Below are 16,910 nucleotides of genomic sequence, written 5' to 3'. Positions count from 1 at the left end.
TTTATAGCACAACAAATAAAAACCGCAGAGGTGATTAAATACCACCAAAAGAAAGCTCTATTTGTGGGGGGGAAAAAAAGGACGCCAATTTTGTTTTGGAGCCACGTCGCACGACCGCGCAATTGTCAGTTAAAGCGACGCAGTGCCGAATCGCAAAAACTGGTCGGGTCCTTTACCTGCATTTTGGTCCGGGGGGGTTAAGTGGTTAAAAAAACATAAAAAATGCATACAGAAAAATAGTCTTACATCCAGAGAGGTCAGTTTCTGCACTTGGTCCACTATCAAGGAACGAAGAGGGGAGATCACAATGGTAACTCCGGGAGAGATGCAGCCTGGAAGTTGGTAACACAAACTCTTTCCACCACCTGGAACATTGAGACACATTGTGCCGTTAGTCTCTAACCATTACCACAAAACGTAGTACACATTAGTTGTCTCTTTATGGGCTGCGTTGCTAAATACAAGAGCCAGAGCGAGAGACAGAGCGTTGCGGAAAACGCACAGGATGCGCAGCCTTTCCCTCGCTGCATGTTCATGAACGGAGCCTCAAGTCTCTCACCCGGTGCAAAGACAGGAAATGGTTTACCTGTTGGCATGAGAATGAAGCAGTCCTCCCCACACAGGGTTGCATTGATGGCTTCCAGTTGGTTGGTACGAAAGCGATGCAGCCCAAATTTTTTGTGGAAAATTTTCATCATCTCTTTAGAGTGCGGAAAGTTGTATCCCCGAAATCTTTCATGAGCCGGGTTGTCTATTGGAGGCTTTACAAACGATTCTAAAAACAGAGAAACAAAAATCTGAGGGGGATCAATCAAGGTTAAATATTACACGTTCTTAAAATTAAATCCCCAAAAAAAAACTTTCTTTTCATTTTGGATATTGTTAGGGAGGGTTATAACCCGTCACGTTTTTCTTTTGCCATCTGTGTCCTGTTGGGGAGATTTCCCTTCACTTCCTGTCCCATAGCCAAACAGGAAGTGAGAAGAAATCCCTCCAAAGTGAGGGAATCCCTGCTTGTTCCCAATGGAAGATTTTCCCTCTATTCCTGTCCTTAGAGACAACACAATTCACGGTCCATGCTGTCACGAGGGATGTTGTTCATCCCTTGTGATAGTAATAAAGTTAATACAAAAACATTTTTGGGGGGGATAAAATAAATAATAACAAAAAAGTAAAGCGCCCCCGTCCCTCCGTGCTAATGCACAAATGTAAACGCATATGGAAGTGCCGCACGCATATATAAACGTTGATTGCACCACACATGTGGTATTGTCGCGAACGTCAGAGTGAGATCAATAATTCTAGCCCCAGACCTCCTGTGTATCTCCAAACTGGTAACCTGTAAACACAGAGCTCCACGTCCTGTCAGGGAGAGGAGACCGATGCGATGTCCCTTGTACATAGGGACACAGCATCGGTTACCCCAGTCAGTCCCCTCCCCCCACAGTAAGAATCACTCCCAGGATACACATTTAACCCCTTCCTCACCCCCTAGTGTTAACCCCTTCCCTGCCAGTCACATTTATATAGTAATCAGTGCATTTTTATAGCACTGATCGCTGTATTAATGTGAATGGTCCCAAAAAAATTTCAAAAGTGTCCGATGTGTCCGCCGCAATATCGCAGTCCTGACAAAATTTGCAGATACCTGTATTGCTAGTAAAAAAAAAAAAAAAAATCTCAGAATTCTATCCCCTATTTTGTAGCCACTATAACTTTTGCGCAAACCAATCACTATACGCTTATTGCGATTTTTTTTTAATACCAAAAATATGTAGAATACATATCGGCCTAAACTGAGAAAATTTTTTTTTTTTTTTTTTTTTTAAATGGGATATTTATTATGGCAAAAAGTAAAAAATAGTGTTTTTTTTTTTCAAAATTGTTGCTCTATTTTTGTTTATAGCGCAAAAAATAAAAACCGCAGAGGTGATCAAATACCACCAAAAGAAAGCTCTATTTGTGGGGAAAAAAAAGGATGTAAACTTTGTTTGGGAGGCACGTCGCACGACCGCGCAATTTTAATTTAAAGCGACGCAGTGCTGAAAGCTGAAATTTCGCCTGGGCAGGAAGGGGGTATATGTGCCCAGTAAGCAAGTGGTTAAAGTGTTTCTAAACCCACAACAGCTGCACATGCTCAGTTGTGTCTTATGCTGGAGAGAACAGTTTCTTGTTCTCAGAGCTAGCCAGGGCACGTGATATTAAAATCACACATGTGGGCGTGTATACAGGCAGTAGTGAAAATCTCCTCCTTCCTGAACTCTCAGCAGTGGAGAAACTGTGCAGTTTATCGTGCGACAGTGGTATACAGATCATCCAAAAGGTATATAGTGGCAGTATTTTAATGTAAAAATAGGATTAAGGGGCCAGATTCACAACCAGCGGGCGCAACTTAACTTTTCCGATTTAAGTTACACCGCCGCAAATTTTCTGCCTAAGTGCCCGATCCACAAAGCACTTACCTGGAAATTTGCAGCGGTGTAACTTAAATCCATCCGGCGCAAGGCAGGCCCAATCGAATGGGGCGAGTCCCATTTAAATTAGGCGCGCTCCCGCGCCGGACGTACTGCGCATGCTCCGTGGGGTAAATTACCCGACGTGCATTGCGCTAACTGACGTCGCACCGACATCATTTGCTTAGACGTTAACGTAAATGGCGTCCAGCGCCATTCACGGACGTCTTACGCAAACGACGTTGCTGTTTAAATTTCGACGCGGGAACGACGGCCATACTTACCATGGCTTAAGAGAACTAGGGCTCAGCCCTAGTTTTACGCTGCGTAACTCGACGGAAACGACGTAGATTTAGATCGACGGGACGTTCGGGGATCGCCGTAAGTCTTCATTCGCATATTCTACGCCGGCCGTAATGGCCTCGCCACCTAGCGGCCGGCCTAGAATTGCATCCTTAAGATCCGACAGTGTAATTCAATTACAACTGTCGGATCTTAGGGCTAGCTATGCGTAACTGATTCTATGAATCAGTCGCATAGTTAGAAACAGTAGATACGCCGTCGTATCTCGTTTGTGAATCTGGCCCTTTGTACTCACCGGAAAATCCATATCTCTGAGTTCATGGACGGACACAGCAGCAATTGACCTTAGTTTTTTTCTGCCTAGCGAAAGGAGATGACGTGGCGGCACACGCTCGATGGCCGAACATGGGGGGGGACTACAAGGATTGAGGATCCAGCCTGTCACCCAGTCCGCAGTTGATTGTAGATCCCAGGATCCAAAAAAGCAGGAAAAAAGCAAAGAAAAGAAAATCGCAAAAAACCTCCAGAGCACATGTGCCCAGAAGAGCCATGTCATCACCTAACTAAGGTCAATTGCTGCTGTGTCCGTCCATGAACGGAAGAGAAAAGAAGATTGGTAAGCTGTGGGCACTGTGAGGGGTGCGGGTGAACTATTTTCAAATTACTGGGTTTAGTAACACTTTAACAATGTAAAATACCCACCTGATGTCCCAAAGCTTTGACTGGTGTTGGCAGGAGCTTTCACAGCGCTGAAGCTACTCTTAGTAACTGGTGATGCTTCTCGTATTGGAGGATAGGATAATGGCACGGCTTTGCCAGCAGGTGGCGCCACTGGGCTGTCAATGCACTGCACGTCATCGTCAAAGTCGTCAATATCAAAATTGTCTATATCAAAGTCTAGGTCTTCACTGTTCATGATCTCTGGGGGAGGGGCAGATGGTCGAGCACATGTGCTGGAGGTGACCGGTTTCTGATTTTGGGGCGTGTTGAATTTACTATCAAAGAACACAGAATCCTGAAGACTGGACGATTCCCTTCTTCTTGTTGCATCAACTGACTGACAAAAAAACAAGGCTTTCTGCTCTGTCTGGCTCCCAAACTTGGTGCCTCCATCCAGAGAACCGTCTAGGATCTTCTTGTCAGAAGAACCAAAGGACTTGAATTTAAACACATTCCCCGACCATCGATGAGAGGCGGAGTCTCCGGCTGATGTAGGTGCGGCGCTTTGTATGGAATCATCGGTTTTAGCAGAAAACATTCTAGGACAAGGTGACAGTGACGGCACTTCTGAAGGTGAAGTCTTGTGTCCCGAGGAATTTGACAAAAGACGTTTTCTGACAAAAAAAAAAAAAAAGAGACAAAGTTAAACTTGATAGACACGCTGAAAAAAGAGGAAGTAAAACCCATCAGGGTTTACTTCCTCTTTAAGCCCTATTGGGGCAGCAGCACAGAGGGAGGTGGTGGGTTGCATTCTTTGTTTGCATATCAGAAAATACAGTGCAGCACACATACAGCTCAGTACACTGTCCATACATGACAGTAAGTGCCTGAGAACTTATAAATTTGAGTGAGGAGCAGTACCCGATGGGACATGTAGTCCTGGGCAGGAGAAGGAAGCGTGCGATTCTAAAGGCAGAAGTCTTTTGCGGCTTGCTACAGGGGGCACTCTGGCGCGGCTTGCTACAGGGGGCACTCTGGCGCGGCTTGCTACAGGGGGCACTCTGGCGCGGCTTGCTACAGGGGGCACTCTGGCGCGGCTTGCTACAGGGGGCACTCTGGCGCGGCTTGCTACAGGGGGCACTCTGGCGCGGCTTGCTACAGGGGGCACTCTGGCGCGGCTTGCTACAGGGGGCACTCTGGCGCGGCTTGCTACAGGGGGCACTCTGGCGCGGCTTGCTACAGGGGGCACTCTGGCGCGGCTTGCTACAGGGGGCACTCTGGCGCGGCTTGCTACAGGGGGCACTCTGGCGCGGCTTGCTACAGGGGGCACTCTGGCGCGGCTTGCTACAGGGGGCACTCTGGCGCGGCTTGCTACAGGGGGCACTCTGGCGCGGCTTGCTACAGGGGGCACTCTGGCGCGGCTTGCTACAGGGGGCACTCTGGCGCGGCTTGCTACAGGGGGCACTCTGGCGCGGCTTGCTACAGGGGGCACTCTGGCGCGGCTTGCTACAGGGGGCACTCTGGCGCGGCTTGCTACAGGGGGCACTCTGGCGCGGCTTGCTACAGGGGGCACTCTGGCGCGGCTTGCTACAGGGGGCACTCTGGCGCGGCTTGCTACAGGGGGCACTCTGGCGCGGCTTGCTACAGGGGGCACTCTGGCGCGGCTTGCTACAGGGGGCACTCTGGCGCGGCTTGCTACAGGGGGCACTCTGGCGCGGCTTGCTACAGGGGGCACTCTGGCGCGGCTTGCTACAGGGGGCACTCTGGCGCGGCTTGCTACAGGGGGCACTCTGGCGCGGCTTGCTACAGGGGGCACTCTGGCGCGGCTTGCTACAGGGGGCACTCTGGCGCGGCTTGCTACAGGGGGCACTCTGGCGCGGCTTGCTACAGGGGGCACTCTGGCGCGGCTTGCTACAGGGGGCACTCTGGCGCGGCTTGCTACAGGGGGCACTCTGGCGCGGCTTGCTACAGGGGGCACTCTGGCGCGGCTTGCTACAGGGGGCACTCTGGCGCGGCTTGCTACAGGGGGCACTCTGGCGCGGCTTGCTACAGGGGGCACTCTGGCGCGGCTTGCTACAGGGGGCACTCTGGCGCGGCTTGCTACAGGGGGCACTCTGGCGCGGCTTGCTACAGGGGGCACTCTGGCGCGGCTTGCTACAGGGGGCACTCTGGCGCGGCTTGCTACAGGGGGCACTCTGGCGCGGCTTGCTACAGGGGGCACTCTGGCGCGGCTTGCTACAGGGGGCACTCTGGCGCGGCTTGCTACAGGGGGCACTCGGTGCGGCTTGCTACAGGGGGCACTCTGGTGCGGCTTGCTACAGGGGCACTCGGCGCGGCTTGCTACATAGGGGCACTCGGCGCGGCTTGCTACATAGGGGCACTCTGGTGCAGCTTGCTATAGGGGCACCCGGCTTGCTACAGGGGCACTCTGGTGCGGCTTGCTACAGGGGCACTCTGGTGCGGCTTGCTACAGGGGCACTCTGGTGCGGCTTGCTACAGGGGCACTCTGGTGCGGCTTGCTACAGGGGCACTCTGGTGCGGCTTGCTACAGGGGCACTCTGGTGCGGCTTGCTACAGGGGCACTCTGGTGCGGCTTGCTACAGGGGCACTCTGGTGCGGCTTGCTACAGGGGCACTCTGGTGCGGCTTGCTACAGGGGCACTCTGGTGCGGCTTGCTACAGGGGCACTCTGGTGCGGCTTGCTACAGGGGCACTCTGGTGCGGCTTGCTACAGGGCAGGCATGACTAAATGGCGGACCGTGGTCCGGATCCGGACCCATTAACAGTCCTATCCGGACCGCAGCCTTGGTAAATAGTTGCTTGAGTGTCCTCCCCCCCCCCACATAAATGGGCACCGCCACACCAGTTTCTTGACCTCACGCTAACAGTTGCCTGCACAGTAGAACCCTGCATTTTACCATAAGGACCAGGATGTTTGGGCCCGCAAGGTGGGGGGAGTGGGGGACGGTGACGTGCACAGGAGCCTGTGATGTGAAGGATCTGAGTCATTGTACCAATATGACACTCGGACCTCCGCTGGAAGAAAAAAAAATTACTGACCGGACCCATGATATTAGTTCAGTACCCCTGCTATAGGGGCACTCTGGATGCAGCTTGCTATAGGGGCACTCTGGATGCAGCTTGCTATAGGGGCACTCTGGATGCAGCTTGCTATAGGGGCACTCTGGATGCAGCTTGCTATAGGGGCACTCTGGATGCAGCTTGCTATAGGGGCACTCTGGATGCAGCTTGCTATAGGGGCACTCTGGATGCAGCTTGCTATAGGGGCACTCTGGATGCAGCTTGCTATAGGGGCACTCTGGATGCAGCTTGCTATAGGGGCACTCTGGATGCAGCTTGCTATAGGGGCACTCTGGATGCAGCTTGCTATAGGGGCACTCTGGATGCAGCTTGCTATAGGGGCACTCTGGATGCAGCTTGCTATAGGGGCACTCTGGATGCAGCTTGCTATAGGGGCACTCTGGATGCAGCTTGCTATAGGGGCACTCTGGATGCAGCTTGCTATAGGGGCACTCTGGATGCAGCTTGCTATAGGGGCACTCTGGATGCAGCTTGCTATAGGGGCACTCTGGATGCAGCTTGCTATAGGGGCACTCTGGATGCAGCTTGCTATAGGGGCACTCTGGATGCAGCTTGCTATAGGGGCACTCTGGATGCAGCTTGCTATAGGGGCACTCTGGATGCAGCTTGCTATACTCTGGTGCGGCCGAACCTGGAGTATGCTGTCCAGTTCTGGGCACCAATCCTCAGTAAGGATGCGCTGGAACTGGAGAGAGTCCATAGAAGGGCAACAAAACTAATAAAAGGTCTGGAGAATATTAGTTATGAGGAAAGATTACTGAACTTATTCTCTCTGTAGAAGAGACGTTTTAAAGAGAGGGGATATGATTTTGATGTACACAAACAGTACTGGTGACCCCACAATAGGGGTAAAACTTTTCCGCGTAATGGAATTTAATAAGACACATGGCCATTCAATAAAATTAGAAGAAAAGCGGTTTAACCTTAAACTGCGTAGAGAGTTCTTTACTGTAAGAGTAGCAGGGATGTGGAACTCCCCTCCACAGGTGGTGGTCTCAGCAGGGGGTATTGATGATTTAAAAAAACTATTAGACAAGCACCTGAACGACCACAACATACAGGGATATACAATGTAATACTGACATATAACCACACACATAGGTTGGACTTGTGTCTTTTTTCAACCTCACCTACTATGTAATGAAAGGTGAACGTATCCTATAAAGGAGAGCTGAAGTTTTGCAGTCACAAACTATGAGCAGGCAAGCTCTTTATTGCAGAAGAGACCCGCAGTGTTCTATTCTGCAATAAAATACACTTACCTGTGTGCTTACTGTTTTCTTCGGCATGTAAACGGAGCTGGACATGCACGGCTCAGCTTATAGGACACAGTCCTCGTGTGTGCCAGGATGACTGGCTCCTGCACACGCACAGGAATGAAGTCAACTGAAGACCGCCACCAGCAAAGGTACAGGAACCGTTAAAGAAAAAGTATTTAGCTCAAGTAATCAAAAACATATAAACACTTTGGGCCAGATTCACAGCCAGGCGGCGCAGCGTAACGTAACCGATTTAGGTTACACCGCCGCAAATTTTCTGGCTAAGTGCCCGATCCACAAAGCACTTACCTGGAAATTTGCGGCGGTGTATCCTAAATCCGTCCGGCGCAAGGCGGGCCAATTCAAATGGGGCGGGTACCATTTAAATTAGGCGCGCTCCCGCGCCGGACGTACTGCGCATGCTCCCAACGCAAATTTCCCGACGTGCTTTGCGCGAAATTACGACGCGCCAACGTTTTGTGAATCGCAACGTGAAAAAAAGACTTGCGCCGGGAGAAAATTTTTTAAATTCAAAAGCGACGCGGGAAAGACGGGTATACTTTTACATGGTGTACTAATTTTACACTTTGTAAAAGGTGCCCTATCTTTGCGACCCAACGACGGGAAAAAGTTTCGTGGATCGCCGTAACTGCTAATTTGCATACCCGACGCTGGTTTACGACGCAAAATCCCCCCAGCGGCGGCCGCGGTACTGCATCCTAAGATCCGACAGTGTAAGTCCATTACACCTGTCGGATCTTCTGCCTATCAATGCGTAACTGGTTCTATGAAACAGTCGCATATATAGAAACAGGGATACGACGGCGTATCAGGAGATACGCCGTCGTATCCCTTTTGTGAATCTGGGCCTTTATGCTGAATTTCTCTTTAATACAATGGTTTTTGCACTATGTCCTGTCATGTGCCAGTTACCTCATGTCCCTCTTCTTCTCAAGATCCTTCCCACAGGACAGCCGCTGCAGCTCAGACACAGGAATCCTGTCCACCAGATCACAGATCTCTGTCATCATAGACCAGAGCTGAGGGGACATGTCACTCTGCGCTGTAAAGAGCCCAAAAGAAGTCACATTTTAGCGCCTCTACACAAGTATTACGAAAAAGAAAACACAAACCAATATCCTACCCTGTGAAGAGGTATGCTGGCCTGGTTGATGTTCTGCAGCATTCTCCTTCTCGGTCTCAGAAGAACCCGAAGGTTTCTTAAATGACCTAAAAAGATACAAAAATAAAAATAATGGAGCATGGTCTGAACACAATACAGAAATAACAATGCTGTCCATATACTGCACAGGCTTCAGAGGGCCAAAGCAAGGATAGTAAACTAAGAGGTAATAGAAAAGATCCCTGGATGGGGTGGAGGGGGTACTAGGTGTCACCCTAGTGCACAGTAGTGTCCGCTGCCCCCTTCACATTACCCCCCCCCCCCCCCCGACAGTAGTGTCCTCTACCCCCCAATGCTGTATCCTCTGCCCCCTCAAATTCACCCCCCTCCCACAGTAGTGTCCTTTGCACCCCTCCCCCCACAGTAGTGTCCTGTACCCCCAAATGTTGTGTCCTCTGCAGAGGCCGAGATCTACCTGGACAATATAGAGGAAAGAATAGACCCAGTGCACAGTAGTGTCCTCTGTCAAATCACATCACCCCCCCCCCCCACAGTAGTGTCCTGTATGCACAAATGCTGTGTCCTCTCTGGAGGTTGAGATCTACCTGAACAATAGAAGGGTACTAGGCGGCGTCCCAGTGCACAGTAGTTTTCTCTGCCCCTAACATCACTCCCCCACATTCGTGTCTTCTTCCCCCCCCCCACACATACACACACAGTAGTCTACCGTACCCCCCAATGCAGTGTCTTCTCCCCCCCCCCCTTCACATCACCTCCACACTGTAGGTGGGGGGGTACTAGGCAGCGCAGTAGTGACCCCCCCCCTCTCACTGTAGTATACTCTGCCCTCCTTCCCTCACAGTAGTGTCCTACACCCCCCCCCCCGAAACAGTGACCTCTGCCCCCACTTCACCCCTGCCCTAATTGTGGTGTCCTCTACCCCCATAGCAGTGTCCTCCGCCTCCCGATTCCCCGAAACATTTCTCATCACACTCCCCCCTTCCCCACTGTAGTGTCCTCCTTCAACAATGTCTCTTCTGTCCCCGTCACATCCTCCCTCCCTCCCCCACAGCGTTGTGTAGATATCACTTCCTACCTGCCAGCGTGTGCACAGCAGAGCAGAGATCAGGAGACGGCATAGCGCTGGGTGGAAGGCGGGAGCTGACAAGAGTTCATAATAACAAGCTGGCGATTAGTCGCTAGGACCGCCTAGCAACCAATCACTGAGGCAGATCACCCCCCATCCAGCACTATAACGACCCCCGCTCCCTGCTCTGCAGTTAACATGAGACGGCGGAGGCAAAGCCGAGGTAACGATCCACCTGTTGGCTCCCCGCGATCGACCGTAAAAAAAGTGCATGTTATACGCCAATAAATACAGTATTAACTTACCAGATTCCTTTGATCACCGGAGGAGAGGACAGGGTACTATCGGTAGGAGATGGGGGGACATAATCAATATCAAACTCATCCTCATCAATTATTTCTTCATCCTCAATCGCGTCATCACAGACCGTCACACTGGGATCTTCTGAGCTTTTATCTGAAAATTCCACAAAATATAATGAACAGAGCGGAGTCCAGTACGGGAAAGTATAGATATGGAGGTAGTGTGGCGGTATTCCTTGAGGTGGGTTACCCAACTATTGAGGTTCCTGGACTGTAAGAATTTGGAGGAGTGGTGCACCTGTAGTCTTTACAGATACGAAAAGTTTGTCCCAAAAGCATAATAATATGTAAAGTTCTGCAAGTCATATCAACCACACCGATATGTCGCTGCCCGTTTCCAGGTTCAGGGCAACACCCCCGCCAGCACCGGCTGTGATTGTTCACAACAGGAGCCTGTCTGAAAGTCCTGGCCCATGGCTGGGACTTGCTAATTAGCTGTGTCCAATCACAGCCCAGAGCTCCATGTTGACAATCAACAGAGAGCTCTGTACACAGGGAAGATCTCTCTGTTTCTCATCTGTGCAAAGCAAGAAATAGAAACGTAGAGATCTAGTAGCAAAAGCAGCACACTGTACACACATTACACATTTTACACAATCTTAAAGTGGCATTTAACCCAAAAATAGAACTTTCGCTTTTCAGATTCCTCCCCCCCTCCGGTGTCACATTTGGCACCTTTCAGGGGGGGGGGGGGAGAAGGGAGCAGATACCTGTGTAATCCAGGTATTTGCTCCCACTTCTGGGTATAGGTCGATGTGGCAACCTACGCCACGTCCGGCGCCTTCTCTGTCCCCCCCCCCGCTGTCGTCTGAGAGACACACAGGTCGTGAGATCGGTGAATGTTTTTTCACCGATTTCATGCTTGTAAGCCTGGAGGAGAGATGTGGGGGGAGGGGAGGGTCTTATTGACCCCGCCTCTCTCCATAAAGAGGACCTGTCACAGTGATTCCTATTACAAGGGATGTTTACATTCCTTGTAATAGGAATAAAAGTGATAAAAAAAAAAAAGTGTAAAAAGAAAAAAAATGAAGTAAAAAAATAAAAATAAAACATTTTTTTTTAAAACCCCCCCTTGTCCCCGGTAGCTCACGCGCAGAAGCAAAAACACATGCAAGTCCCGCCCACATATATAAACGCCGTTCAAACCCCACATGTGAGGTATCGTCGCGTGCGTTAGATCGTGTGCAACAATTCTAGCCCTAACCTCTGTAACTCAAAAATAGTAACCTGTAAAAAAAAGTGTCGCCTATGGAGATTTTTAAGTACCGAAATTTGGCGCCATTCCATGGGTGTGCGCAATTTTAAAGCGTGACATGTTGGGTATCTATTTACTCAGCGTAACATCATCTTTCACATTATACAAAAAAATTGGGCTAACTTTACGGTTTTGTTATTTTTTAATTCATGAAACCGTTTTTTCCCCCCCCCAAAAAAAAGGCGTTTGAAAAATGATTGCGCAAATACCGTGCAAGAAAAAAAAGTTGCAAAAATAGGCCCGGTGGTCAAGGGGTTCACCCTTTAAAACATTTTTTGACATCACACAAAGTCGCGCCATCCTACCGACACAATGCCGGTGTTTTTTTTTTGTTTTTTTTTGTCAGCACATACCTCTTGACAGGCTTCCGAACGGCGCATACTGCGCGTCACAGGTTGCCGACAGAACCCGAACATCGGTGCGCAGGCGCCGTATAGAGCCGCACCGACGTTCGGGCTTTTCCGGCAACCTGTGACGCGCAGTATGCGCCGTTCGGAAGCCTGTCAATCACAGGCAGTGCTTGGGAACGCCCACTCCCACGGGATCGCCGTGAGGTGAAAATCGGGATTAAGAGTTATGTGCTGACAAAAAAAACAAAAAAACACCGGCATTGTGTCGGTAGGATGGCGCGACTTTGTGTGATGTCAAAAAATGTTTTAAAGGGTGAACCTCGGCTTTAAGGGACGGTTATCGCACTGAATTTGGTCTAAACACGCACAGGGCCCTTTTTTTGGCCCACACCAGAATCGGATCACATGGGTGTTCACACCTACGCGATCCAATTCATGTTTGAACTGTCAGTTCGCAGTGCGATATGCGAGCTGAATTGGGGGTGTCGTTAACATTGTATAACACGCCCCAGCAGTTTAAATATGGCAGTGTGAACTGCCGGGTGAGTCGCGTGCGATGTGGGAACCTGCAGTGGATTCGCAGGGTTCCTGCATCGCCCTAGTGTGAACCCAGCCTAAAGCTGGCCATACACCTATAGATTATCTGCAGATTTTCTATGGTTAGATGGAAAAAGTGCTACAGATTTCTCCATGTACATTAACCACTTAAGACCCGGACCAAAATGCAGGTAAAAGACCAGGCCCCTTTTTGCGATTCCGCACTGCGTCGCTTTAACAATTGCGCAGTCGTGCGACGTGGCTCCCAAACAAAATTGGTGTCCTTTTTTACCCACAAATAGAGCTTTCTTTTGGTGGTATTTGATCACCTCTGCGGTTTTTATTTTTTGCGCTATAAACAAAAATAGAGCGACAATTTTGAAAAAAATGCAATATTTTTTACTTTTTGCTATAATAAATATCCCCCAAAAACATATCAATTTTTCCTCAGTTTAGGCCGATACGTGATCTTCTACCTATTTTTGGTATAAAAAATAAAAAAAAAAAAAAAAAAAAAAAAACGCAATAAGCGTTTATCGATTGGTTTGCGAAAAATTTATAGCGTTCACAAAATAGGGGATAGTTTTATTGCATTTTTATTTATTTATTTTTTTTTTACTACTAATGGTGGCGATCAGCGTTTTTTTCGTGACTGCGACATTATGGCGGGCATACTTTAGACAATTTTGATACATTTTTGGGACCATTGTCATTTTCACAGCAAAAAATGCATTAAAAATGCATGGTTTATTGTGAAAATGACAGTTGCAGTTTGGGAGTTAACCACAAGGGGGCGCTGAAGGGGTTATGTGTTCCCTGAAGTGTGTTTACAACTGTAGGGGGGTGTGGCTGCTGTAGGTCGGACGTCATTGATTGTGTGCTCCCTAAAATAGGGACGCACAATCGATGACAGCGCCACAGTGAAGAACGAGGAAGCAGTGTTTATATACGGCTCTCCACGTTCTTCAGCTCCGGGGACCGATCGCGGCGATCGGGTCCGCGAGTCCCGGAGCTTCGGACCGGGGCGCGGGCCCATTCTGCCGACGTATATCATCGTTAGGCGGTCCTTAAAGCGGTGGTTCACCCATAAAAACGACTTCCCCCTATTACACTGCCCCCCCGCATTACAATACGAATATGCCATTAATTTTTTTTTGGCTGCTGTACATACCTGGGTACAGCTATTCACCCGTGTCCTCCGGGTTGCGAGTCCCGCGGGAGTGGGCGTTCCTACCATGGCGATGATTGACGTTTTGACTAAAAAACGAGCTCCCCCCGTCGCGTAAGCAGCGTCACGATTGGCGGAAGGAGCCGAACGGCGAGTCGGCGCTATACTGCGCATCGCAGTTCGGCTCCTTTCGCCAGTCGTGACGCGGCTTACGCGACGGGGGGGAGCTCATTTTTTAGTCAAAACGTCAATCACCGCCATGGTAGGAACGCCCACTCCCGCGGGACTCGCAACCCGGAGGACACGGGTGAATAGCTGTACCCAGGTATGTACAGCAGCCAAAAAAAAATTAATGGCATATTCGTATTGTAATGCGGGGGGGCAGTGTAATAGGGGGAAGTCGTTTTTATGGGTGAACCACCGCTTTAAGTGGTTAAACTGTGTGGATGGAGGAATCTCCCACTGGGCCAAGCTTCAGTATCTTGCTAGTCGGCCTCCCGCTGACTCTCAACCTAAACAATGCCTGCACCCAATCAGAATGTTCAGGTATTGTGAGAGCCAGAAGGGCTGACTAGCAAGATATGGAAGCTTGGGCCAGTGGGAGATTCTTCCATCCCAATGGGAAACCGCGGCAATACCGCCCGCAATGCGCCTCTGCAGAGGCGCATTGCGGGCGGTATTAACACTTTATCGGCCGCTAGCGGGGGTTAATACCGCACCACTAGCGGGCGATTCCCGCGGCAATACCGGTGGTATAGCGCCGCTATTTTTACCGTGGCTCCCGCTCCAATGTGAAAGGGGCCTTAGGGTATACATCAATCTAAAGGGCTATATTTATTTGCAAGCTGTTGAAAGCTACTTGACCACTTGCCTTGCGGTAAGCAAAAGTCTAAGGCCCCGTACACACGACGGAGAAACTCGACGGGCAAAACACATCGTTTTGCTCGTCGAGTTCCTTGTTCGGCTGTCAGAAAACTCGTCGAGTCAAATGTTCCCATTGACCAACGAGGAAATAGAGAACATGCTCTCTTTTTGGCTCGACGAGTTTCCCGACGGGTTTCTCGGCAAAAAGTGTACACACGACCGGTTTTCTCGGCAGAATACGTCTCCCGTCGAGTTTCTTGCTGAATTCTGCCGAGAAACCGGTCGTGTGTACGGGGCCTCAAATAGCACATAGTACTTGCTCAAGGCGAATAATAAGTTATGAAGCCATTTGTCTTATTCATGTTTAAAACCACCCACCTACACAGGTGTCTGCAATCTCTGCACAGGAAACAGGAACCACACCAGGCCGTTGCTCCATACCGTTTTCCACACTCTCTTTATTTACAGATGACGTCCCTTCAAGTGTCTGAGATTTCGGTGATCTCTCATTAGGCCTCTCGCTGCACTTCTCTGGCATTTTTCCCAATTTCCTAATTTGGCTCTTGGGAGGAGATACAGACGTGTCGAAATCGTTCATATCATCCCATTCCTCCAGGCTGAGAGTGGAGCTGAGGGATGTATTGCAGCCCCTTTTCTTAGGGAGAGAGTCCACTTTCCCGAGGGTCTCACTTTTCCCATCTGAATGATGCTGGACGGGTCTTGTAAGAAGTAGTGGTGGGGAAGGTTCTGGAGGTTTTATATGAATGGGTGTAAAGAGTATATTCGGTTTACTGGTCCCATTTTTCCCACCTGAACTTTGCAGGACCGGTTTTGTGAAAAGTAGTGGTGGGGAAGGTTCTGGAGGTTTCACACAGGCAGGCGTAAAGAGTTTATTAGGTTTAGTGGTCTCACGTTTCCCATCTGAACTTTGCTGGACAGTCTTTGCAGGAAGTATCGGTGGGGAAGGTTCTGGAGGTTTTGCACAGACTGGTGTGAAGAGAGTATGGAGCTTACTTGTCTCTTTGGATTTTGAAGGAGCCGTTAAGAGATTTACTGAGGGCAGTTCCTGGGCAACATTTATATTCTTATCCTTCAGTGGTACTTGTGGATTTGCAGGAATGACGCTCGTTACTACTGACCCATCCGAGGAATTCTTCTTTTTAAAAGTAAACACACTGTAACAGGAAAATATGAAAACATAAGTATTGTTGGTTGAACGGGATGGAATTCTTTTTTCTGCCAGAATAACTATGATTGGTCAGAAAGAGAGAGAAAAAAAAAAATTTATGTTTTGTTTTATAAAATGTGATAAATAAAAAAAAGAAAAACTTCAGCTTTTAACCACTTCATTACTGCGCAAAAGTTATAGCGTCTACAAAATAGGGCATAGTTTTATGGCATTTTTATTAATAATTTTTTTTACTAGTAATGGTGGCGATCAGCGATTTTTTTTGTGACTGCGACATTATGGCGGACACATCGGACACTTTTGACACATTTTTGGGGCCATTGTCATTTTCACAGTGAAAAGTGCTATAAAAATGCACTGATTACTGTGAAAATGACAATGGCAGTGAAGGGGTTAACCACTAGGGGCGCTAAGGGGTCAAGTGTGCCCTAAGGGAGCGATTCTTACTGTAGGGGGGCGGGGCTGGACGTGTGACGTCACTGATCGTCATTCCCTTTAACAGGGAACAGACGATCAGTGACAAGCCACAGAGAAGAACGGCGAAGGTTTGTTTACACTCACCTCTCCCCGTTCTTCAGCTTCTGTGACCCGATCGCGGGACACCGGCGGCGCTCGGGTCCGCGCGTCCCGCGGGCGCGGTCACAGAGCTTCGGACCGACCCGCGCCTGGACACTTAAAGGGCAATGTACCTGTACGTGCCTGGGCCCAGCCGTGCCATTCTGCCAAGGTATATCGGCATTAGGCGGTCCTCAAGTGGTTAAACAGTATATATGGTCTGAGTTGCGCATGCAGGACTTAGATTACATTACGGCTGACAGGCAGGGAGAGATATTTATGACAGAAGACCACTAGGATTTCTTCCTTTATAAAAAAAAAAATGCCAGTCAGCAGGTTTTCCAAATTTCTGTTCAAAAAATAAAATAAATGAATAAAAAATAAATACAATAAATACAAAACTCATCACATTGCACTCACCTCGGCTTAGACTTCTGAAGAGAGAGTTTGTTCCCACCAACCTTCGCAGAAAAGAATTCCAACTGCTTCTGGAGATTGTTTTGAGGTAAAGCAGCCATCCTGTGATGAGAGAGAATTAAAATCAAAAATAAAAAACGCATTCCCAATAATTCACTATCTAGGACAATTTTCACAATAAAACAAATGAAAGAATAAATAAACCTAAAAGCATCTCATAAAAAAGG

The 16,910-nt window shown here is 49.1% G+C and overlaps 1 protein-coding gene across 1 annotated transcript in view; it reads right to left on the bottom strand.

Moving 5' to 3' along the window:
- BLM (BLM RecQ like helicase) overlaps positions 1-16,910 on the bottom strand; it is a 67,754-nt gene that overhangs the window by 44,586 nt on the left and 6,258 nt on the right. The window contains exons 2-9 of the mRNA XM_040342194.1: positions 16,687-16,785; positions 14,901-15,697; positions 10,292-10,442; positions 8,921-9,006; positions 8,710-8,839; positions 3,459-4,090; positions 587-775; positions 247-365 (exon numbers count right to left, since the gene is read on the bottom strand). Of these exons, the coding sequence (XP_040198128.1) occupies positions 247-365; positions 587-775; positions 3,459-4,090; positions 8,710-8,839; positions 8,921-9,006; positions 10,292-10,442; positions 14,901-15,697; positions 16,687-16,784 (2,202 nt within the window). The 5' untranslated portion in view covers position 16,785. The remainder of the gene's footprint in view (positions 1-246; positions 366-586; positions 776-3,458; positions 4,091-8,709; positions 8,840-8,920; positions 9,007-10,291; positions 10,443-14,900; positions 15,698-16,686; positions 16,786-16,910) is intronic.

This window comes from Rana temporaria, chromosome 3, assembly GCF_905171775.1.
Source record: "Rana temporaria chromosome 3, aRanTem1.1, whole genome shotgun sequence".
NCBI lineage: Eukaryota > Metazoa > Chordata > Amphibia > Anura > Ranidae > Rana > Rana temporaria.
This window is presented reverse-complemented; position numbering and strand designations above follow the sequence as displayed.